Source organism: Eretmochelys imbricata, chromosome 15 (assembly GCF_965152235.1).
Source record: "Eretmochelys imbricata isolate rEreImb1 chromosome 15, rEreImb1.hap1, whole genome shotgun sequence".
Lineage (NCBI taxonomy): Eukaryota > Metazoa > Chordata > Testudines > Cheloniidae > Eretmochelys > Eretmochelys imbricata.
In genome coordinates this window covers 14,985,819-15,009,971 of record NC_135586.1, presented here as the reverse complement: position 1 = coordinate 15,009,971, position 24,153 = coordinate 14,985,819, and the positions used below count along the sequence as shown (strand labels likewise).

The 24,153-nt window shown below is 41.3% G+C and overlaps 1 protein-coding gene across 1 annotated transcript in view; it reads left to right on the top strand.

Moving 5' to 3' along the window:
* Positions 1-3,778: 3,778 nt before the first annotated feature.
* Positions 3,779-24,153, top strand: part of CLTCL1 (clathrin heavy chain like 1) — a 59,141-nt gene continuing 38,766 nt past the window's right edge. The window contains exons 1-2 of the mRNA XM_077835089.1: positions 3,779-3,906; positions 20,162-20,369. Of these exons, the coding sequence (XP_077691215.1) occupies positions 3,865-3,906; positions 20,162-20,369 (250 nt within the window). The 5' untranslated portion in view covers positions 3,779-3,864. The remainder of the gene's footprint in view (positions 3,907-20,161; positions 20,370-24,153) is intronic.

Below are 24,153 nucleotides of genomic sequence, written 5' to 3'. Positions count from 1 at the left end.
CCCCATCTCTGAAATGCCACCATCTCTGGAGTGGAAGGGCACTTGGCAGACCATCAACGCAACAGCATAATGCACAGGGATTGGGGGACAGGAAATTCTAGCCAGAGACACCAGGGTAAATCCTTACCCTTATAAAAAGTAGCATAGGATCTATAATGTCCACACAGAGCAGACCAGACCTCAATTCGCAAAGTCTCATCTGTAAATGCCCATATACAGTAGGCTGTGTGGAACTCAGTGTATCTACCTGAGAAAAGTCCAGGAAGTTGAAAAATTTAGAAAAAAAATCACAAAATGTCAAGGTTATTTGTTGTTAAAATTTCAGAAACTTTCAGACAGTTCTACCTGGAAGGAAGAAGAGCTGGGTCAATTCTGTCAAGAATCAAACCCCTGTAGCTAGAGTGTCTATGTATTTAAAAATCAGATGCTTAGACTATTAAGTCCCCCCAACAAAGCAGCAGCCCAGTAGGAAGGGTAATAGACTTACAGAGAGATGTGCAACAGAGCACACATGAAGAAAGGTGGTTTTTCTCTTGACTAGTAAACACTGAGCACGATGTTTTAGGTGGTATCCATTTAACAAGAAAAAGAATGCAATGCTGGAATCGGGAGGACTTGGCTAATTGGTAGTGTCCATCGATATTGGGCATTAGGTAATTCCTGGATTTGGGAACCTGGATTGGAGAGCAGAAAGAGACTAAAAGAGCCCAATTATTTTAAGTCTTTGTCATTAAAAGTGTAAATATTTGCTTATTTGTAATCTTTGCTAATAAAGTTATTTCTGCCTGTAAAGCTTGAGATTCTGTGTCCTTCCAATACTTTGAGCTTCCCCAAATTTTTGAGCCCCTGATTTACATTCCCTGTATCAGTCCTCAGGAGTCATAGCACCATAATCAGCATTGGGTATAGTATGCAGTTTTAAAAGTAGACTCTAGAAGAAGTTACATTAATGCATATTTTGGACTTGCTTGCATTTTGGAGAGTATTTATAAAGCTCCCAAAGACAAATTTGATCAAGTTTGTCTTTGTTACTAGTTTCTTTAAAATGTAATATTTAAAATGAGTCAAGTCCCTACTCTATTTGTAAAATGGCTGATGTTGCAAGCCTATGATTCCAACGCTTTCAAATATTGTTCTCTGTAAATGATAAATCATAAGCCCCTTGATTCCATTCAGCTTGACTGTGCAAGCAGGGAGTCCAAAAGAAATTAAACTTGCTGATCATGCAGCAGCCATGACTGTGCCGCTTTAGTGAACTAAAGAATTCCTATTAAAAAATAATAATAATTTTTTACCAGAGCTGGCTAGCTTCAAATTTAGGGGACAGGAGTGGGCACCCTCCAAAATTGCCAAGTACGGAACGGAGGTGGGAGCACCAGCCCTTAGATTTTGGCAATCACCATCAACAGTTTGAATGTGCGGGAGGTGGTCAGACAGATACAACTAGGAATATGTGATACATGTGAATCAATAGACTATGTCCTGCACGTGGATTTGTCTACACACAGTTTTTGGACCTATTTAACTGTATCAGTTTAGAACCCTTAAGCCAGGGGTGACCGACCTATGGCTCCGGAGCCACAGGCGGCTCTTCAGAAGTTAATATGCGGCTCCTTGTACAGGCACCGACTCCGGGGCTGGAGCTACAGGTACCAACTTTCCAATGTACCGGGGGGTGCTCACTGCTCAACCCCTGGCTCTGCCACAGGCCCTGCCCCCACTCCATCCCTTCCTGCCCCCTCCCCTGAGCCTGCCATGCCCTCGCTCCTCCCCCTCCCCCCCAGAGCCTCCTGCATGCCACGAAACAGCTGATTGGGAGGTGCGAGGAGGGAGGGGGAGGCGTTGACCGGCAGGGCTGCCGGTGGGTGGGAGGCGCTGGGAGAAGGAGGGGGGGAAGCTAATGGGGGGCTGCTGACATATTATTGTGGCTCTTTGGCAATGTACATTGGTAAATGCTGGCTCCTTCTCAGGCTCAGGTTGATCACCCCTGCCTTAAGTGAGCAGCTTTCATCCCAAAGCATAAAAATTGATGACTGCAGTTGAGCATGAATACTACAGCGATCAATGTTATTATTCACCTCTCTACCAGCTGATGATAATCCACCAACTGAGGGAGAGAGGGAAAGAGAAAGAAAATGCTTATGTACCCAGTGCTTCACATAAATAATAATTGGTCATAAAACTATTGAGACACATTTTTAATGCAGCATCATTATTTGACATAGCAATGCAATCCCCGCCAGAGCCCTGCGCCGCTACCCAAGGGCCCGGGCAGCAGGGCTCAGGCCAGGATTTAAAGGCCCCGGGGGGGTGGGTGGGTAGCAGCGGCTGGAGCTCCGGGGCCCTTTAAATCCCCGCTGCAGCCCTGCCGCCGCTACCCCAGGGCTTTTAATTGCCCTCTCGGAAAGCTCGTCCTGGTACGGTGTACCTGCTCTTACCGGTACGCCGTACCTGGGTGTACTGGCTTACTTTCACCTCTGGATAGCATGCTACCAATGTAATTACCCTGCCCTAAGGTAGGTTGGGGGCACCAGGGATTCCAACTATGACTCGACCTCTACTTTTAATAGCCAAAGCCATTACTAGCTGAGCGAAATAACCCAGCTCTGTTAGCTAACGCTGTACCAAGCTCATGAAACATTGCCTGTGGCCTAGCCACCACAAAAAGGGAACAATGTGCCATACTGAATGGGATACACCCAGTTTTTGGCATGATTTTCACAGACACTAAGTGCTATTAGTGCTCATTGACTTCAATCAGAGTTGGGGTCAGTATCTTTGAAAAACAAGCTGTTTGCTTGAAATCTGAAAAAAAATAGGGGCTGGTGGAAATTAACAGTTTGCTGGCAGGGATTTTTGTTTTGGCGTTTGTACTGCACAGGATGTAGATATTATAAGATTTATGGGGTAGCAGAGGGAATTCTGCTTGTGAACAATTTGATCACCTACTCTGTAGAATTTGATCACGATGGGGGCGTGTTTTGCCAACCCCAAGCTTTTCCTTTCTTTTTGGCAGTGGGGGTGTGTGTGAAATTAACTGCCTAAGTAAGAAATCACAAGGGAAACCCTCTTGCTGCTACTGACGGATCAGCTGTGACAATAAGGGAGATTTAAAGAGAAAGGGGCCAATAAGATTTTAAAGGTCTCAGATGAAATACACAGGGATGGGATGGGACAGGTGCAGCTTCTGAAAACTGCCTTATAATAAAGGCTAATGCAACCTGTGCCCTACCATAGAGGTAATCAATATTCATGGAAAAAGAAAAGGAGCCTCTCTGCCCCCAAAACGGGGGAGCCTTGGCAGCTCTGCTGGAGTGAGAGCTCTGCCCTGGGCAGCATCCCTGAGGCTGGTTCCACTGTACGGATCCTGGACCACCTAGGTGGAGGATGGCGGAGGTCAAGTCACGTGACACCTTGTGGCAGGACAGGACCCAGGCTCTTGCGGAAGGATACCTAGGGGTTCTTAAGTGACTCTGCCTCTCTTCTGGGTCGTGCATCTCTTTATGGGACGAAGCCCCTTCACAGTCCCGTTATGAACGCGGTGATGCCGTCTCCCCCTCCAGTGGGAATGGGAGATGGAGTGACAAAGGTGGCGGAGGGGTGAGACTAGCGAAGGGACTATTTTTTTAGAGACCCCGGCAGGCTGAGGAGCGGAGGGATCCCGAACAGGGTGAGTGGGCCCGAGGTCTGAGTCAGAAAAGGAGCTGAGGGGGCTGGAGACGGGATCCTTGAGCGCCGCTCTGCGCCTGCGCCACCTCTTGACTGCCTCTGTGCGTGTGGGGTGCAGCAGCGCCTGCCCCTCTGCCTGCCGCGGCCGGGTCCTGCGCCTCTGTCCTGGGCGCCCTCCACGGGCTGCGCGCAGCCATGGCCCAGATCCTGCCCATTCGCTTCCAGGAGCACTTCCAGGTGAGCGGCGGGGCCTGCCGGGCTTGGGCGGGGAGCGCCCGAGCTTCCTCTGCCCGGCGCCGGGGGTGGGGGCTGCGGGCCGGAGAGGTGGGGCGGCGGCGGCGGCCGAGGCTGCTCTCAGGGGTCAGGGCTGTATGGAGGAGAAAATCAGTTGGGGGGGGGGGAATGGGGAGCGGAGACCCCCCCGTGGAGGGGCCAGTGTGTGGGGGGGAGGAGGGAGGAAACGGGGAGCGGAGACCTCCCCTGGTGGAGGGGCCAGTGTAGGGCGGGGGGAAGGGAGGCAATTGGGAGCAGCGACACCCTCTTCTTCCCCCGTGGAGGGCCCAGTGTAGCGGGGGGGAGGGAATGGGGAGAAGCGACCCCCTCCCCGGTGGAGGGGCCAGTAGCTGTTGGGGGCGGAGGGGGGGGTGGCCTCTCTGCAATTCCTTCAGGCTCCCCCTCTGCGGGAGGGACCATGTGGATGATACACACAGAATGCGCCTGCCTCTTGGCTTGACTTTCCCACGTCGTTGCCCAAATATCCCTGCTTGAGACCAGTGCAGGGGAGGGCTTGGGTTGAAGCTGGTTTATGGGGAGTGGGAGTCAAGTCAGCTTCAGGTGCGGGCTCTGGGACTGGCCCCCTCATTCATTCCCCTCTCTCTCTATCTCTCTCTTTTTGTTGTAGCCTGTGCTATTTGTGCAGAGTCACTCGCTGCTTGAGTGACTCTCTTTTTAGGGCTGAAGGGGGAGGTCTCAGAGCTGCTTGTCGGCTTTACTCCAGCAGTGGAGAGTATGAGGAACAGGGATTGGCATTATTTGTCTCTGGAGCTGTGGGCAAGAGCTTTAGTTTAGGTGGGCTCCCTAATTTTGCCCTTCTGTTTCACAAATGACCATCTGTCTCCAGTTTGCAGGGATTCCTGGGGGATCTTGCAGCCTGTGCTGCAAATTGGGAGGGATTTTTTGTAAAATAAGGAGAAAAAAATAAAATCTGGATTTGGAAGCTGCCCACTTTCCTACAAAGTAACATTCAAACCCTCCCTATAAATGATCTGTAGCTATTTTCTTTTTCCTGCTTAAGGAATAATGGCAGCATTGGAAAATATCCATGAATATAACAGAGCAAACATGCTTGAACGATGGGAATAAGCTACAGCAGTGATGTATAGATTAACATTTTTCTATGAATTGGTGAGTGGGGAGGATGGTGTTTTGTAAACTAAAAGTGAGGGGGAAAATAGCTGCTTCTGAACAGGCAGTTCAAGGCAGGAATTCACTCAACGAATGAGAACAGGAAATGGACTTGGCAAGTGCTCTTGTCTTTGCACTGTCGCTGTCAAATTAGCATCCATTTCAAAATGTCAATTGTCTGTCACAGTGCAGGTTTATTTACTTGTTCTCTACAGCATCTTTCAACTTTATTACATGACCCTCCCCCTGCCTACTTGTGTTTAAACTTGAATTTTTTGTTTTCCCCCTACTGAGCTCTAGGAACTCTTATTTACTGTTAATATTGTCATCTTTTGAGATTGTTTATTGTTAAAACAGGAAGGATGGGTCAGAAACTGACAAACTTCCTTCAGACTCTATCCCATTTTTTCCTTGCTTAACATTAAGGGAGCAAACCGTTTCCATACCAACCAGCTCCTCATGGTTTGTGTTCATGAACACGTGAACATAATACTGAGGCAGGAAGTGTGAATGGGCTGGTATGGACAAATTATGATTAAACACAACTTTCCCTAAATTAGGGACACACATAAGTGTGCCTCTATATGTAGCTTCTTGTCTGCTGTTACTTAACTATTTGAGCAAGCTAAACTAGAAGGTGCTCCTGAATGGCTTACTTTTTTAATTCAGGAGGAAAGTGTTTAAAATTTGTGTGCAAGCACACTTATCTCAAATTACCTCCTTCCTGAATGACTCTGGCTCCCTTTCTGTTATTGCCAGCCCTTTTTAGATAACCAATCATTGCTCTGGGGACAGGACTGAGTGAGAACAATATTAAACTGTTTCTGAATAATCGACCATTTCAACTTTGAAGTACATTGTAGATGTAACTTCATATATGGTTTATAAAGGGGACAGGGTTGTTAGAGGCATTAATTTGAAAGTCAGAGCTTACTGAGTAGCTTTTTAAATATTTGAAGTAAAATTGGCTATTGATAAAAGGGGCAACTTCATTGGAGAAAATGAAGCCTCTGCTCCTATTTTGTTAACTTCACTCAAAACTGGATTAAAATCCTTTTGCCAAGTTTGATCCTGAACTTACATAAATTTACAAATTCTGGCAAAAGAAGTGAGCTGGCTAGTCAATTCACTAACTGTCCCCCTAATACCAAAACAAAATGTGTGAAAGACTTGTGGCAGTGGATATTGTGACATGGTGTAAAACACTATTTTTGATAGCTGCTTGAATTTTTTTAAATGTATAGGGCTGTTGTATAGTACTAAACTTTCTTCCAGTCTACCATAAAAAAAACAGTATCTGTAATTATACATTTTACTTTGCATTACTGCTAGATGTTTCTGACTTCTTACACTTGGCCATTTAAATGATTAATAAAAAGAACAGGAGTACTTATGGCACCTTAGACTAACAAATTTATTTGAGCACAAGCTTTTGTGAGCTACAGCCCACTTCGTCAGATATATCTGTAGCCCACGAAAGCTTGTGCTCAAATAAATTTCAGTTTCTAAGGTGCCACAAGTACTCCTGGTTTTTTTTGTGGATACAGACTAACACACCTGCTACTCTGAAACATTAAATGATTGATGTAACACTTCAGGCATGAGTAATTCTAAAAGATGACTAAACCATACTTAATGTTAGCAAAACATAGCTTTAACTTGCCTCAGTGCGTTTCTAGTATGGGGTTAGTCTAGATAACTGTAATCCTGCTTAAAGAAAACATTATTCTTGAACAGTGATGAAATATAGGTAAAAAGATGTATCTCTAGAGAAACTTTGAAATATTACAAGCTTTAAGAGATTGTGTAAACTAGCTAATCAAAGTTAATGAAAACATTGTAAAGGGAACTGTACGCAGCTATAAATGGATAAATAGGAAAAATGAAGGAAATGGGTTAAGTCAAAAATAGTTCAATAATACGTCTTCTGATTTTGAATAAATGCAGCAGCAGATTCAAGTGGCTATGATGTAGCCATGGTGGCCTGTTGAATGGACTTCCATATCAAACAGTATCTTGCGAATCAAGAATTGGTTGGGGGAGGCTTTTTAAATCCTTCAAAATAACATCTTCCAACCTCATTTGTGATCTGCCTCCTGAACTGCTTTCGTCAACCTTAGGTCTATTAAACTTTCTATAAAAGCATATCTACCACCTTCTGCACATTAGACATGATCTCACCGTTGTGGTTGTCTTATTCTCAACTGGTGTAAAACTGTGATTTGTTGAGTTATCAAAATATCTTCTCACTAGTTTGATTTAATCACAAATCAGTTTTCTCTAACTCTTGACACTGAACTGTTTAATTTCCTCTCCTGAGCTGTTAAATTGCCATGTTTCTGCTCCATGTAAGTTGTTACTATTGTATTGAACACTTGTATCTTAGTTGTCACATAGCTATCCTACTGCCCAAACAGGCCTCTGAAGATGCTGAAATGCCATTGATACAATCTGCTGTGTGACATATTTTGTTGATAGCAGGAGGTTCTGTATCCCATTACCCAGATGCATCATATACATATAATACACCTAAAGCAATCTAATGGAGGATTCTAGTGATCATTCAGGCAATGGTTAATATTGTTCGACACCCTACACTGGTCTAAAACACCATGTGAATGTTGAACTACAAACAATGCAAACTAAATGTGAAAAATATCTATAGTTCACAAGTGTGGCTCCCACAATGTAGTATAAACTGACATGGTCTTGTGAGGGAGTGAATGCAATGAAGAAAATCAATATTTAGTGAATTAATGATATGATCAGTGCTATAAAAAAACAAGACATGAGCTCTGTTTTAGGGATTTAACTGTCTGAACAAATTAACTGTTCATCCTGTAAACTTGTTTTGGATTTAAAGCCATTTTAGTGGATAGTGAAAACTGGCAAAGGTTGTCATGTAACAAATCGCAAAATCAGGAGCACTTCAGAGTTTGCTCCCTATGATCATCTGGTTTAGCTCTCTGTTACTCTGCAGCAGAATACTATGCTCTGTTCTGGCTTCATTATCACATGTCAAGTCGTTTGGCACACAACTGTTAAGCATGTGCATTGTAACTGGGATGATCCAACCCACACCAGTACATGATTCCCTGTGTTAAGCATCATCACTCCTCCACACATCTGTTCTGAGGCTGCTACAGCCAGAATGGTTGAGAAGATCAGGCCCCAAGCCTACCACTATACACAGACCTCTTCAGTCACCCAAGAGCATTCTTGTCATATGAGGCACCAGTCATGGGCACACTTGCCCTACCCAGCTTTCTTTGCAACATAGATGTGTCATGAAGAATGGTTTGCAGCTGGTGTCAGACCTCTTATAGCTGACCCAACCATGCGTGTACCCATCTTTGATTTGCCTTGCTACTCATGGACACTTCAGTTTTGAAGGGGACAAGGTCAATGTGCAGGAAGCCTTCATACCTGAGGCCAGTGAGAGGATCCTACATGCATGTGTGGTCAAAGATATACTATCTCGCATCGCTAACAACTGCCCTCTGAGCAGATTTGATGGTGGTCTGAGAGCTCTGTATTTAGGTGGTGATGCTGCCACAAATTGTCTTGGCAAGCTCCGTGTCCGGTAAGCTCCGTGTCTGGTAAGGAAGGAGTGGATAGTAGCTTAACTTAAACTAAGATCTGTTAACCTATTGGCTAGTAACAAATCCTTTCTACTAGAGAACTGAACCTAATCTTATACATGAGCTTCGTTGGACTCTTATGCTGGAGGATCTTGACACATACTATTATAAGATTCTGAAGTTCCCCCTGTTCTCATTATAAAGCAATAGTACACCACCAACATGCCTGCACACTTTTCTGAACAAGTAGGCTGAAAATTACAATTGTCTGACCAGAGTCTCTCTCTGCAGGAATTGCTGTCAGTTGTGCAACAGGCCTGTGACTCAAGATGAACAGTAGCACTAGACTGAGCAAGGCTTTCATGAATCTACTGTAGCTAAATATTTGACCTCTGAGGAAAGTATTCATAGAATATTTGCAAATTGTACATCCATGTTTCTTGGAAACATGACAGATTAACTAATGTTACTGTATCGTAAATGTAGTTCTGACTTTCAAACTTCTGATCTTAAGCACTTTGGGCTGTCCAAGAGGTCATGATTGCTGAGTGAATTGTTCTGTAGTGGATAGAAAAGTGTGTGAAGCATAATAAAGAGAACACCTCTTTCTACTTAACAAATAAACGGATTCAGTTTTCTGACAGTAGCATTGGGTTTTGGTTTCAGTTCAGTCTCCTCTCCTATGCAATTGTCACTTAACACTGAGCAATAACAAATGTATAGAGATTGGATGCCTAGTCAGAAATCAAGAGGCAGCATTCTTATCTATTTTGGTGGTGGTTCATAGGGCTGTTGCCTTAAGCTGTCAGAGCACAGCATGATGGAATCTGACAGTTCTGCATAACTTCCTTTTCTGAGGCAAGAGGGTGGGTATGGACTTAAGCGTCTATTGTAATTAGTCTCATGTTGTATGCAAACAGTACTAAAAACTTACACTTCTGTAGAACAGCTACACACTGTATTGGGTGGGAGCTAGCTCTACTGTCCAAATATTTAAGGGTTTTAGAATCTTGAATCACCATACTATAAGTTATGCCTACAGAGGAGGTACTTTACCATATTCAAAACTCCTTGGACCAGTCTTGCCAAAACTCCATTGTTTATATACTTGCCTATTTCCTCCCCTCCCCCTAAATCCATAGAGTGCAGCCTGACAAACTAAAATGATCACTTTTTATACCCCTTCACCATATCTAAAGGCTATAATTGAAATGCTTATAGGCTCTTAGTATAGAATCGCCACTGCACCCCCACTGTTCCCTGACCCTCCAAAAACTTTATGGCTGTAGACATTCAGATTTAGCTGACTATTACTGGTAGTTTCTGGGGGCAAGTATTAGTCCTACCATTAATTTAGATTTAAACATCCTCTGGGGAAATAAACTGACCTGATTAGGATCAGCCAACAGAATAGGAAGTAGTTTGAAGTGCAGAGAAGTTACTGGACACTAACTGCTTTGGTTCTATGGCATACAGTAGCTTTATGATGGAATGGAATGAAATTAAATTAACAAAAATGGATTTGTCAGTGATGGGGGCTGAAAGCGGTATTCAAAAAACCTTTACAAAAGAGCGCACATACTGTGCCTTCACTCAACTCTAACAACCTGCACCCTCTCATATTAAAGTGTATTGCAAAAGGTGTAGAAGTAGAACTGGGATTGGGAATGACCCATGAGAGTTTTCTAAATAGTTCATGGCACATGCCTAGACCTTGGAGTAATCCACAGGTTCTCAGACTTTCCTTTTGGGACCTAACAGTTGCATTTTGTCTCTAGGTAACAGACTAATCCAGGGGTGGGCAAACTTTTTGGCCTGAGGGCCACATCAGGTTTCAGAAATTGTATGGAGGGCTGGTTAGGGAAGGCTGTGCCCACGCCCCCTATCCAGCCCCTTCCCTCCCCCCCACGCTCCCTAACTGCCTCCAGAACCTCTGACCGCCCCAACCCCATCCACGTCCCTAACCACCACCCCAAACTCCCCTGCCCTCTATCCAACCCCCTCTGTTCCCTTACCGCTCAGCACAGAGCACTGGTGGCTGGCAGCACTATAGCCACGCTGCCCAGAGCGTTGCCCAGCTGCCCAGAGCATTGCGCCAGTGTAGTGTAATAAATTGCTCTCCGTAACTGCTACCAGTAGCACATTCCTACATGGAGCAGTTTAATAAGCTACACTGACAGCATGGTGCGCTGAGGCCGCGGGGGAGGGCCTGGGGGCTAGCCTCCTGTGCCAGGAGCTCAGGGGCTGGGCAGGAGGGTGGTCCGTGGGCCTTAGTTTGCCCATCTCTAGACTAATCTGATCTACATATGGTGCTATTGTGTGGTTGGTCTCAACTTTGCCAATAAGGGACCTCAATCCACATGATCAAACCCAGTGACTATTAAAAGTAAAGTTTGGCAGGTCACATAGTGACCTAGGACTGAAATAACAGGGGTTCTGCAAGTCAGATGCAATATTAACTAGGTATTGGGTAAACTTTATAAGCCTTTGACACCATGCTGAGATTGTTTAAACAGATAAGGATGGAAAAAGCATAGTCAAGCACTCCAGTGTAACCTTGTAGCTTTTAGGAACTAATTCTTAATTTTGACTACAGTGAAGATAGCTCATGCTGGCTAGTTTAGCTCAAATATTTTACACGAAGTTAAGCAAGAATAGACACAACAGATCTAGTCTAAGACAGAGTTTTTTTTTTCCCTGTCGCTACACTTCATAGCTAAATACTATGTAAGACCTTTATTTCTATCATGCTGTGTCATGAAGTTAGGTTATGACAAATATTTTTTGATAAATGTGATTTGCTACTAAACTGTGTGCATCCTGTCTAGCATAATAGAGGGGAAGTAATACTGAATAAAGGTACTTGGATCATACAAAAACTTCCAGGGCTGGCACTGTAAGAAGCAGGAAAAAGCTGAATTAATATAACTTAGCAGGTGAGTTCATCAAACCTGACACTTCTCACTACACAAAATAAACTACATAATTTCTCAAATTATTCACAGTATACAATGAAACTCTAGGCATACAGCTACAGGTGAATGCCTAATCACATTCTAGGACAGAATAGCTGTCTGCAGGAACTTAGTGCAGGGTATAGACTGAAGCCAGAATTTGACTCTGAAACCCCAGGTAACTTGGTTCACAATTGGCAAGATGGACTGTTAAGAGCCTAGTCTAGGGTTTGGATTACTTTATACCATTTATGAAGTCTGCCAAGTGGTGCTTTTTGTTGCCTTTTAGCCATGTCAGTTCTGTGGTTAAAAATGCATGGTGCCTTGGGTGGTAGCATATAGATGGCATATGACTTGTCCTCCAACAATGACAATCCCATTTACAAAACATGGTACATTTTAGAGGGGGTTTACCAGCTGGAGTAGTTCAAATAGCTTTTCCCCCTGAAAGTGAACTTTGTAACTTAGATGCACAAACTGCCACTATTTAACTGGTATATATTAATGTACTCTCCTACAAAATAGGAAGCTGTGTTCCTTATATGTAGCAGCTAAACGTGTTCTGATGATGATTACCTCACTGACTTCACATTAAACTGAAAATGCCATGATCAACTTGAGGTATACTGTAAAAGATATTCTGTATCTATGCTGGGGATGGAAGGCTTACATTTAAAAAGCTCTAGAATGTAACTGACTCAAACATGAGCTGATCTCCAGGCTTGCTGCATGTTGACTGTATATCCCATCTTAAGCTGCTGAATTTTGCCCTTCTAAAAGAAAGCTATGGAGAAGAATCCTAGTGTTATCTAGAATAGTAATTCTGTCCTGCAAAAAACATGCTCTTATCAGAAGAACAGTTCTAATCTAATGACTTCAGTATGTCTGAAATGTACAGCTGAGTTTTACCAGCAAACAAAGATTTGCTAGTAGATAAAAACAATATTTAGAATTAGATTTGGGTGTCCCATGGAAGAACTGTGTTCTGCTGAATAAAGCTTATCCTTGCTTCTTACCACATTAGTCAAGTGGGATGTTTTGCCACAAGTGAAGTAAAGTAGTGAACTTGGTACCATCAGGTAGAAGTTCCTTCATCAATTTATAATAAATATTGCATTTTAGTAGACTGCTCATCTTACAGAAGAGGTTTAGGATTGAATATATATAGTGGGTTGGAGCCAGTAGCAGAATGATGTAGGCTGGCTTGCATGGGGTCTGTTGGCACTAGATAAAGGCTGCTCAAATATTCACAAACCTATTGTAAAAAAAAAGTCCTTTGCTTTCAGCAAAATAGCCTCAAGTTAGGAGTTTCCCCAACTTGAATAGATGTGGAAGTCTTCTAATTTCAGAATTGAGACTATTATACCAATCATAACTTTAGCATAGCTGTCCTCTAACAAATTTGTTTAGAGGTCATTGTCATCACTCTAAAAACAAAACTTCATGTAGAAGTTTCACTGCTAATTTTCTACCAGAATACTCAGTAAAAGGATAAGTGCAACTTCAGGAAATAGCACACAAGTGTAACTTTTTGTGGAGAGTTGACAGGTACTTCAGTGTAGCATAAGTCTGTATTCAGACTAGCAATTAGTAATGCTAACGTGTCCACTTTCTATTCAGAGGTGCATGCTCCAAAACAGATATTATTGATGTACTTTAATACATCCAAACATAATCTGTTTATTCAGTGGGCTTTGGTGCTCACTGAGGGCTAATCCTATTTTAAAATAGGATATGTCAAGACTTCCTATAAGTAACAATGTATTAAAATTCTAATATACCTCAAATGGGAATGGCCAGAGATTTGGGTCAATTATGTGCAATTGCAGTCTTGATTTGCTGATACTTGCTGCTAGGCTACAAGACCAATGTATTCCTCCATCTGTCAGGAGCCAAATGACCCTACTGTGCTATCTGGCTTCTTATTTAATGTAGTAATTGTTTAATCCATGCTTTATCTTGGCACTCCAGATTTACTTCAGATGGCAGGTAAAAGTGAACTGCGAAGGCTAAACTCTTCTGTACAAATCCAAAAAAATTGCCTATTAAATACAACTGGTACAGTATCCACCACTGGAGGCACTTGCCGCTGCCATCACCACAAGATTTTAGAAAACTGAATGCAAATTTGTGAGGTTATTCTGACAAATAGTATAAACAAAGGGGTTAAATGGTTTCTATGTGGGGACAGTTCAGCAGTTTAACAATACTGGTATACCAGTGTGGAAACACTTATTCCAGTACAATTTTTGAATGTAGTTTAAACCCAAACCCTTTTTTGACTGAAATAAGGGCCTCTACAGAGATTATCCCAATTTATATTGTCCTAAATTCACACCACCTTAGGTTAGACCCTCTCTTCCACCCCCCGCCCCCCCCAAAAAAAAAAAAAGACAAGACCTGAGAATAGAAATGTAGAACAGAATGGTAGTTTTGCTATCTCTCTGAACTGTAGGTTCTTGCTGGCTTCTCTACCAGACTTATCAGGCTCTGAAGGAGGCAACATTAAAATGCTAGTGTTCTAAATATAACTATTTATATTCTGCATATTGCATACAAATTTTAACTGTTCAGTTGGCCTTGCGGACCACACATAGGGTCAGTTATGACAGGTATCTTTTGGTGAGTTACTTTGAGATGGTGGTTCTTCCCATGGGAGAACAATATGATAAAACGTGTTGGTCGTGGGTGCGTGGGAAGCTAGTAAAGAGTCCTAACAGAACATTGTCTGCTCTAAACTTTTTGGAGTTCTGCTGTAACTAAGAGCCAATACAGAGTTATGACTACCTCAGGAATGGAGGTTTAACTCTGAACAAAATGTTCTGGCTGTTCTTTCAAAAGTTTACAACTGAAAATTGACATAGTAACATTTCAAAGCTTTATTATACAGAAGAAAAATACTGCTTTTAACCATGTTAATTTAAATGAAACAAGCACAAAGTTTCCTTACCTTATCCAATTTTTTAAGCTTTCCCTTTTTTAGTAGTTTAACACAGTATTGTGTGCTTTTTTGTCTCTGCTGTCTGACTGCATATTTCCAGTTCCAAATGAAGGGTGTGGTTGACCCATCAGTTTGTAACAGAGGTTCTACTGTGGTACTGCAGGTGTTGGAAAGATGCAGCTACCCCATTAGCCTAACATACCATACTGGATGGAGTAAATGGCTGTAGAAGTACCAAGGTCATACGCTAGAAAATACTTTGAAAGCTGTCTAGCATACCTAAAGGAACAGCTTTCCACTCTACCTTGGATAATGGAAGATTACTTCTACAGTTCTTTCTCTGAGTGGGTTGGGGACATGAGGATTATGTTCCTAAATGTAATTCTTGGCAAAGAACGGTTTAGACTCCCATATATTTTATCTTGCTTCAGCTGCCCACGGAAGGGCATTCAAATGAGAACCTTGAAACAGTTCTGGCTCAGACAACTTTGTATTTATGTTGTGCTTGAAATGATCATCAGGGTCACTACAAGGCTCTTTAGCATTAAGGTTTGCCAAAGTTTTGATTTGCTGGGGATTTTAACTTCCTTGATCAATATGGAGGGGGGAGGGTGAAACAAACTTCAGAAAACTGTTTCTAGAGTTGGGTGCAGAATAACTTGACTTTATAGCTCAACTCTTCAGGTCACTGACTAAATGCTTTATAGAATGGGAAAGCCGAGTTGGACAATACCAAGCAACCTAATAGCAGAGAGTGAGCACCAGTTAATCTGACCATGAAACTTGACACTTACACATAGAACAGGGGAGAATGTGCCTCTGAGTATTGCTTTTCATTTGAAACTGGGGGTGGGGGGGAATTCGGATGGCAGAAAGCTGACTTGAAAGTCAGCAAAGTCTTCAGGAGTCTTTATCCTGTATCTGAAACTATACTAATAAGTGACTGAGAAGCTATATAAATGACATCACTGAAGTCTAATCAGGGAGGAGGGTGACATGCTAAAGGAAAGAGTAATAAGTCAGGAGGGACTCTTCCCATCATTTAGAGTATAAGTGGGGTGAATAGAAGTAGAGCAAAAAAGAAAATCAAATGCTAATTGAATACTCAAAGATTCTTAATGAGCCTAAAATGAAAACTGGCCTGCTAAAATATCCTGGGTAAAGAAGGATAGATCTAGCAGTAGTTCACTGCTGTCTCCTACTGTAAAGAGGATGCAGGTCCCAAGAGGTTGTTGCTTATTGCTAGGCAGTAAATATATATCTTAAAGAGTAGATAAGGGCCTCCCAGCTTCTTTTGAGAAGAGTAGAAATTGATATTTCTAAATTCTAAAACCTCAATTGGATTCCTAAGGACTGAAATTAATATCAATAACTTAGACTTGAACTATGAAAATTAAGGAAGATATACCATAATGACTCAGCATTGCAGGTTCCATGGGAGTCTGCAGGATAATCTAATCAAATCTAGAGGATAAAATATCTTGAAAGAGTGGGGAAGGGGCTAATTGAACTCCAACACTGACAAAAACTTCTCAAAGCTCACTTGCTGGTGTATGTGGCTTAAGGGAGGGCTATTGGGGAACAAATGAGGTACAGGGGTATGCAGTGTGGAAGGGAATACATAATTGGTGGTATGATTACTGAGTAACAGTAGTTAAATCAGCATTTAGAGTGCTGCATTTTGCCAACACCATGGGAATGGTTCTTTACTGGCTCACAGGTACATACAACATATGTAAGCTTGCATAATTCTAGATACTAAAAATGACTCTTGAAGGTTATATTGTTAATGGGAGGCATCTCATGAAGAATATGCTGAAAGTGGCAGGGAGAGGAGGGCAGCAGTGTGTAAATCATTGTGAAGAATTGTGTCTAAGTGAATAGCAATTTCACAAGATACAAAGCAAATATAGAGGATGGGAAGTAGCGGAACATGAAGTTCAGTGCTGGTTTACTGCTACAGTGAACATTTATAGAAATTATAACAAATGAAATCCAAGCAAAACAGCTCTGCTGTCCATTCTTTTTAAAGCTGGCACCTGTCTTAGCCTGAACCCTTATGGCTAAATATGGAGGATTGAGGTAAAATGCCCAAGAGAAACACTATTACTTCCAAATAAGCAAATGTGTTTTAGAGATTCTGTGTAAACAAATAGTCAGTTTCATAATCTATATGATGGCTAAACTACAAATTAAGAAAGTGCTTAACTGGATATTTATGTAGAATGACAAATGATTCCTTCTGTCCCACTCCCTGTACACTAGGGGAGCGCAGTTCCAAGTCAGAGCATGTGACTAGGAGCAGAACTCCTGAGTCCTAATCCCTGCCCTTGTGGCCTTGAGCAGGCTGTGTAACTTCACTTAATAAAGGGTGATAATACTTCACAAGGCTATTGTAAGAAGTGGTGTTGGAAGCACATGGAGTGTAAAGTATTATGTGAATTGCAAATATAGCATTAACTATTTGAATTTTATTAATCTCTACTAGAGATAGTAAATGGCCTTAGCATATTACACTGGAGGCTGATTGTAAATGGCAATCTTATACTTGGCAAAGTATACTGACTACATACAAAATTAGAAGTCTTATCGAAACTCATAATTCAGAATCCTGAAATCTGACTTTAATGCATGCATAAAATTTATGCTAACTACTTTTACAGATCTTAATCTCCAAAACTCCATAGTGAAGAGGCTCCCAGCGCTTAAACTCTGCATGAACACCTTTTTGGAATGAATGACCCATGATGCATATGTTAGTTACCTGGACATATTTAGATATTATGCTTTCATGTATAGAATGTGGGGATGGGGTCCTCCCTTAAATTGCTGCTAGTGCTAGTCTGTCTCAGTGACTTCCCAGATGGCTTTACACCTGTTCACTTTCTGCTTTATGGCTTCAGTCTTCTGAAGCAAACATGGGTCTGTCAGGACTAGCCCAGAATTACAGTAGTGCACTTCAGCATTGCATTAGTAACAATTTAATAGGGAGTACAGAAGTGATCCCTGAGGCATCTTTAGAGATTGCAGCTAAAATGTTGCCAATTACATACCTAATGTATGGCTTAGTGAGTGTCTTCAGTTGTAGCCAGCTCTGATCAACCAGATCAAAACCTATTTAATAGTGTGTACATGACACAAACTATGTGACCTGTTCATTGCCTTGGTGACTTTAGTCTCCCCTTTAAAAGCACTGCTGGAATGGATTGTAATAATGTCAGTTGTGGTATCCATGATGCTTTGGCTTCAGGGCAGTTTTTATTTACTTCAGTACAATCAGAATGGGGTGTTAGTGTCAATCTCATTCAGTCAGAAAGGGAATTGTATTCGTTTAATTGAAGATTTTAAGAGATTCAAAAACTCCATAAGCAAAGCTATTAGTTGAGACAAAATGAGACTTGCAGTCTGCTACATTTGGCTCTGTATCTAAATTTGACTATTCACATTAATTAAAATTAGAACTGGCTTAAGGCTACCTCTCCCCAAAAGATGGGCTCTGAAGTAGAAAACAGTAGAAGGAATCCAATTATAAACTAAACCTCAAGGGCTAAAATCTACAGGAGATGCCTCAAGTTTATAATAACTTGAGTCATTAGAAGGAGAATCGTAAAAGGAGTATTAAATAGATATAGTATCGAAATGGCTCCTTTTTACCGTGACTGAACCTTAATTATAGGTGGTGCTTTCTGCTGTGCTAGCACAACCACTGAAACTGGAATTTCTTTAATCAAGCCATCACTAGTTGGCTCCCAGCCTCTAGATTCCACTTCCTAAGCAGATGATAGGTTAACCTATCTGTCTAGAGATGTACTTTACTTGAGCAATAGGAGACTAAATAGCATGGAGATGAATTGGTATGTAGTAATCAAGTAACTGACCAGAATGACTGCAGTTATTGCTTTTCTGGATTTGGTTCATCCCCCAGTAGAGGTGTTTTTTATGGATGTTCTCAAACTGAACCAGAGCTGGGCATAACTGAATTTCAGTGACACAAGCAGTTGTCACCTGTGTTTGGAAACTTCAAAAAGCCTATGGTCAGGCTCTGAAGTGGTGCCAATACTTGCCTAAAAATTGATGGGGGGGCTGGAGGGGGAGGGAGTGAGCAGCTGTTCCTTTCTTCAGATTTGGACTGGGATTTTCCTCAAGTGCACATGCCTTGCCTTAAACACACAGTCCATTGATTGACACTGACTCAATCTTGCCCAGTGCAGATACAGTGCAGTTCATAGAATATCAGGGTTGGAAGGGACCCCAGAAGGTCATCTAGTCCAACCCCCCGCTCGAAGCAGGACCAATTCCCAGTTAAATCATCCCAGCCAGGGCTTTGTCCAAGTGCATTATTCAGTCTAGGTTGGAACAGAAGTGCAGAAGCTTCTGATTCCCTTAGATCATTCAGGAATGGAGATCACTCAAATTTCCCCCCCCTAATTTCAGTTGAAACTTCCCTTGGCTTAATCCTATTGTACTACCTTGTATCTTTACCATTCTAAACTTCCACTTTGAATATTCAGTAATTCTATTCTGTCCTTCGCTTATTTAGGAATTGGAGAGAGATGACTTTTATAATTTGTTGCTCTTCTCAGCACCTTCATATTTGTCATTCTGGTAACAAGGAGCCTAGTACCAAAAATAGTATTCCAGAAAGACTCTAAAACTACATGACATAGCTTTCTGCTAGTAGACACTTTAGTCTCCATACTAATGTTACTTCCTGGATACTCGCCAGTCCCCAAAATCTAGTCCAGGATAGCTCTTCTATACACAAGATTATTGCACTACTAGCTTTGTTATCAAGCTGCTAGTAGAAGCTCTCCATTAAATAGGCATTAAGGTAGGATATCGCCTATAGGTGGGGTTAAGCATCTTAACTAGCATTTTATCCCAGTTTCTAAATCCTGAACTAAGACCATGCAATTTGACACGCAGTCTAGCTACTTCTGTTCTTTTGTTGGAGTTGCTCTGTTTTGGATTTGTGGTGGTCTTCCTCTGTCTCTATTAGAGAATGAGACCAGGTAGGTGGAGAGAGATTTTTATTGGATCAGCTTCTGTTGGTGGAATTACAAGCTTTTGAGCTAAACTGTGCTCTTCAGATCTAGGGAAGAAAGCAAAGTGTCTGAGTTTTGTATTGGAGAATGTCAGACATGGTACTCTGACAGTTACCTATTGCACAATCATAGTCCAATTAAAAATACTGATTGCTTACTACCAAACATCTGGTACCTTGGTTCATATTGTCCAATAGAACTGTTCATAAAAGTCTCTCTTGTAGGAAATTCCAACACCCCAATCTTTTTATCCCAAATTGGGATGGAAAAAATCAAAACAGGAAAAACAGTGAAACCAATTTAGATGACTGATTTATTTAAAAAAAAAAAAAAAAATCTATTTGAAGTGGTGGTCAGTCTTGTTTTTCCTGTGGAAGGCCAACAAAACCACACTTCCTAATGGGGATTCTCTTCAACCTGCCAGTGTTCTATTTGTTTAGTTTGTGCTTGCATTCAGATTCTTTGAGTAAGGAGAAATGCCTCCCTTCCAAATAAGCTTATACAAGCCATCAACTTATTACACAGTACTTGTCAAAGCATAAACTACTTTTCTTTCTTTTTATTTAGCTCCAAAACCTGGGAATTAACCCAGCAAACATTGGATTTAGCACTCTGACAATGGAATCTGATAAATTTATCTGCATCAGAGAGAAAGTAGGGGAACAAGCACAGGTAGTGATAATCGATATGAGTGATCCAACTACACCCATCAGACGTCCAATTTCTGCAGAAAGTGCCATCATGAATCCTGCTTCTAAAGTCATTGCTCTGAAAGGTGAGTTGATGTTTTCAGTAATATCTACAACGCAACCAAACATAGAGCAACATTCAGCCAAAAGGCAGCTCTGAGTCTGCAGTGCAACTTAGTTTTATGCAGGACTTGAGTTTCTCATAAGTTTCTTGACTGTAGGGTCTTGGTTATAGTATCTACTCTTTGTCTTGGATTTAAGCAGTTGGGCTTAGCATGTGAATACAGAGGTAGTAAGCCAAAACCCCTGTAGAAATGCATGACTGCATTCCATCCTGAAACTGGGAGGGCATTGGCTATGGAGAGTCCATAAACTTTGGACTCTCCTATTTAAACAAATTTGCTGAAGAGGTCTTTTCAAAGACCTCTAAGTGCCAAGACCAGCGTGCTGAGTGAGCTTTGCAGAACATGTATAGAAAACACATCAGAATACTGTTGCAGGGTAACAAATGCGAGAATGAAGGCCATTGTACAGCTTCTTAAAATGTATTCTAAGTCTAAATATGTATTAATGTCCTTAACATTAAAATATAATACTTAAAATGTGTCTGGAAAGATCCTAATGTTGAAATCACATAAGGACAGCCAGTAAGTTATTTCAGCTTACAGTAAGCGTCTAAATAGACATTTTATACTTAAAAGTTAGCTGAGGTCACAAGACTTAAAGTGAATATTGTCTCTGGTGCTAAAACTTGTGAATGCAGAATATATAATAAACTTGGGAAAGGGGTTTTTGCTATAACTTTAAGCTAGTTAAGTTGCTTCATGAGCTACCTGAGCTCCATGGAATAAAGGCTTCCCAGCCTTTCAGAAAAGCAGAGTAACTTGCAAGCTAGATGGTGTTTAATCTTGAAATAAATGCTTCACTCTGTTACTGACTGTGTACTTTTCTTCCTGCTTTCTTGTCTTAAACAGATGGTGAGTTAACTTGTCCTGACATTTCACATTTTAGTGGTACAAAATGGTCTAATCTCATAAAAAGTACTAAAACATTTACAAATAGCCATTTGATATCTTATTTACTTTACAGCTAATTGGGAATTTGAATCCTCAACTTGGTAACTGCAGCGGGAAGAAAACTTTCTCCCTTTATTGATGTGCTATTGACCATTTGGTTGCTTTGACTATTGACTGTACCAACTAAAGACAATATGTATGTAATTGTAGTACAGTTGGTAGACAAAACTGAGTCGCAATACTTTTATGAGAGACCTTTGCTAGCATGACGTCTTGTGTGCCAGTCATTTCTGCCTAAGTGTGCTATATAGTCTGAAGTCATGGTGATATTATCTAGGGGTCCAAGAAATCTGTCTAAAATCTAGTTTTCAAAACTGGAATAGAAAACCTCAAACGTATCAGCCTAGATTTGAGGTCAAGGCTGTTAAAGCAAATAAACAGTCAATGTTTTGACTCAAACTCAAATTGTATTTCAGCTGTTGCATGCATTTCCTTCAGACTACTCCTATGAACAGCCTCCATGTATGAGAGGTGGGCAGAGGTGCTGAACAATACACTTAATCTTTTTTATTGGTATTACCTTGAGGTTCAATACCACCTTGATTGGCCTCCACTCTCCTTAATTGTAGTCTTGGACCCCTGTAAAGCAACCTGTTGGCAAGGAAAGTGCATCCTGTGTACTAGTAAAACTTCATCCAGTACTTAAATGGAAAACTTAGCCTGCCCTGAACTGAAACTAACCTACTAACTACAAAATGAGTTTAGTGTCATCCAGCTTCTAACAATCTAGCTTTATTTTTTACCAACATTAGACTTAGTCAAAAGCAATATTGTCCTGCTGCTACAGTGTGAATGAGCTAATGTAGTCTTGCCAGAGATGTCATTAGACAATGTGTGATGCCAGTGTACTAAATAAAAATGTTTTATCAAGGTCCCACAAACCTGTGGGGTGACACAGGCGATACAGTATCTCCAGAATGGATGTGGGTGAATAAAGACCATGGATACTGTCACTTGCTTAGCTATCATTGGACAATGGTACATAAATTATGGAACTACAACCATGTCAATCTTTCATAAAAATCCAGTTTCCCAAAAATGTAGACGAGGTCAGACTTTCTCTAGCATTTAATACTTGGCTGCCTGGCTAAAGGGTGGAGCATGCCAAACTTTCCCTGCTGATGGATTGTGAAGACGGCAGTCTAAGCTGTTACATACTGTGCCTTTTTTATAAAAGTATGCACCATGACTGAGTTGCTCACTAATGCTCAAATTGTGAGCAACAGAATGTACAATCTCAATCTCCAATGGGAAATGAAACATTTCTAAAATTAGCAACTATTATGGGGTGTGGTATAAATGCATAAAAATTGCATTTCTGGTTTGCATGTAACATTCCCCTAGTGTTCTGACACTTTTTTGTCCTTGTATCCATGTATTTCTTTCTCTTGCTATGTTCTGTACCAAAAAAGCACCCAACAAGTGGGGAATGCCATGTTTTCAGACCGCATTTCCATACATTGATCATGGGAATGTAAAAATGCAATTTCATGCTCTAGTCTTACAGAAATTTACATTCTTCCACCTCTAGTAGAAACTACTTTTCCTATAAGTAGACTAATGAAATTCAGGCTTGCATTGAAAGTGCAACTGAAGTTTTTAAAAACAAACAAAACACTTGAGCTTTGGCTTAATCCTTTGAGGATACTATCCATTGTAAGTCTTTAGACAAGTAAGATAATGGGATATTGGGGGTAGAAGAGCAAAAACCTTGTGGTGACACTTGCCTCTACCCTAACTCCTTGTAGCAGAACATTAACCATTCCAATAAATGTTACTTGGATAATAGAAGAAAACTATAACACCATACTACAACCTGCCCCTTAATGCAGTGCTGGATATAAGAGAAGAAGGCTCTCCTAAACAAGTCTGTTACCTGGTGATTGGGGTCTGTGGAAAAAACTGTACTGTAGGTCTGACAATTTCCTTTTAAGAAATACCATGTTTGCCACTGCTCATCTTGTTCACTAGATCTAGGGATCAATTAGCTGAGTATTCTGCATTTTTGAAACAAGTACTCTTTCAGATATTCAAGCACAGTAGTTGGAATTGCTTCTAGAATTAGACATTAAATATGCACTATAGGCATGGCTGATCCAGATCCTCCATCCTGAATTAGTGATGCCAGGATGACTTGAGCTAGAAACTTAAGCCCAGAAGACACAGTCTTGGTGTCGTTCCTTTATATACATAAAGACTCCATGAGCAAAATCAGCTTGCCTTAATCCTGCTAATATCGTCAGTTGAGGATATAGCAATTTATAAATATATCTGTAGCCCTCCTAAATGTGAAACTAAAGCTTACAGAGGGGGCTGGTGAGAGTAGGATGCTTTCATAATCACTTAGCAGCTTCTGCCAGAGGAGGTAATGTAGCAGTGTTCTGCTTCTTGAAGTCTCTGTACTCATATGGCTTCTGATATCTTCAGTGATATAGTGACTTGGTCTTGGTTTCATGTGTAGGGCTTTTAGTATGTAGCTATGTAAAAGACTTTGAAACAAATCTTCAACCTCTGTAGTAAAAAGGCAAGTTCTGGGTAATGCCTTGTTTGACAATATTCTTTCAAATACCTTCTCTTCTAGATGGTTGGGGTGCTTTGTCAATTATAAGCTGCCATTTGGGTAATGTGTGTTTTTGAGTATCAGTTTCATTAAAGGGAAGTCCACTTTACCCTTTTTGGGAAAAATAACTCCACCAGTTATTAAACTATAACTGCTAGTCCCTGGATAGTCCTATCTGGTATTCTGTTCCCAAGAGACCCACACTCATGCAATAGCCATATCTTAGACAATGCT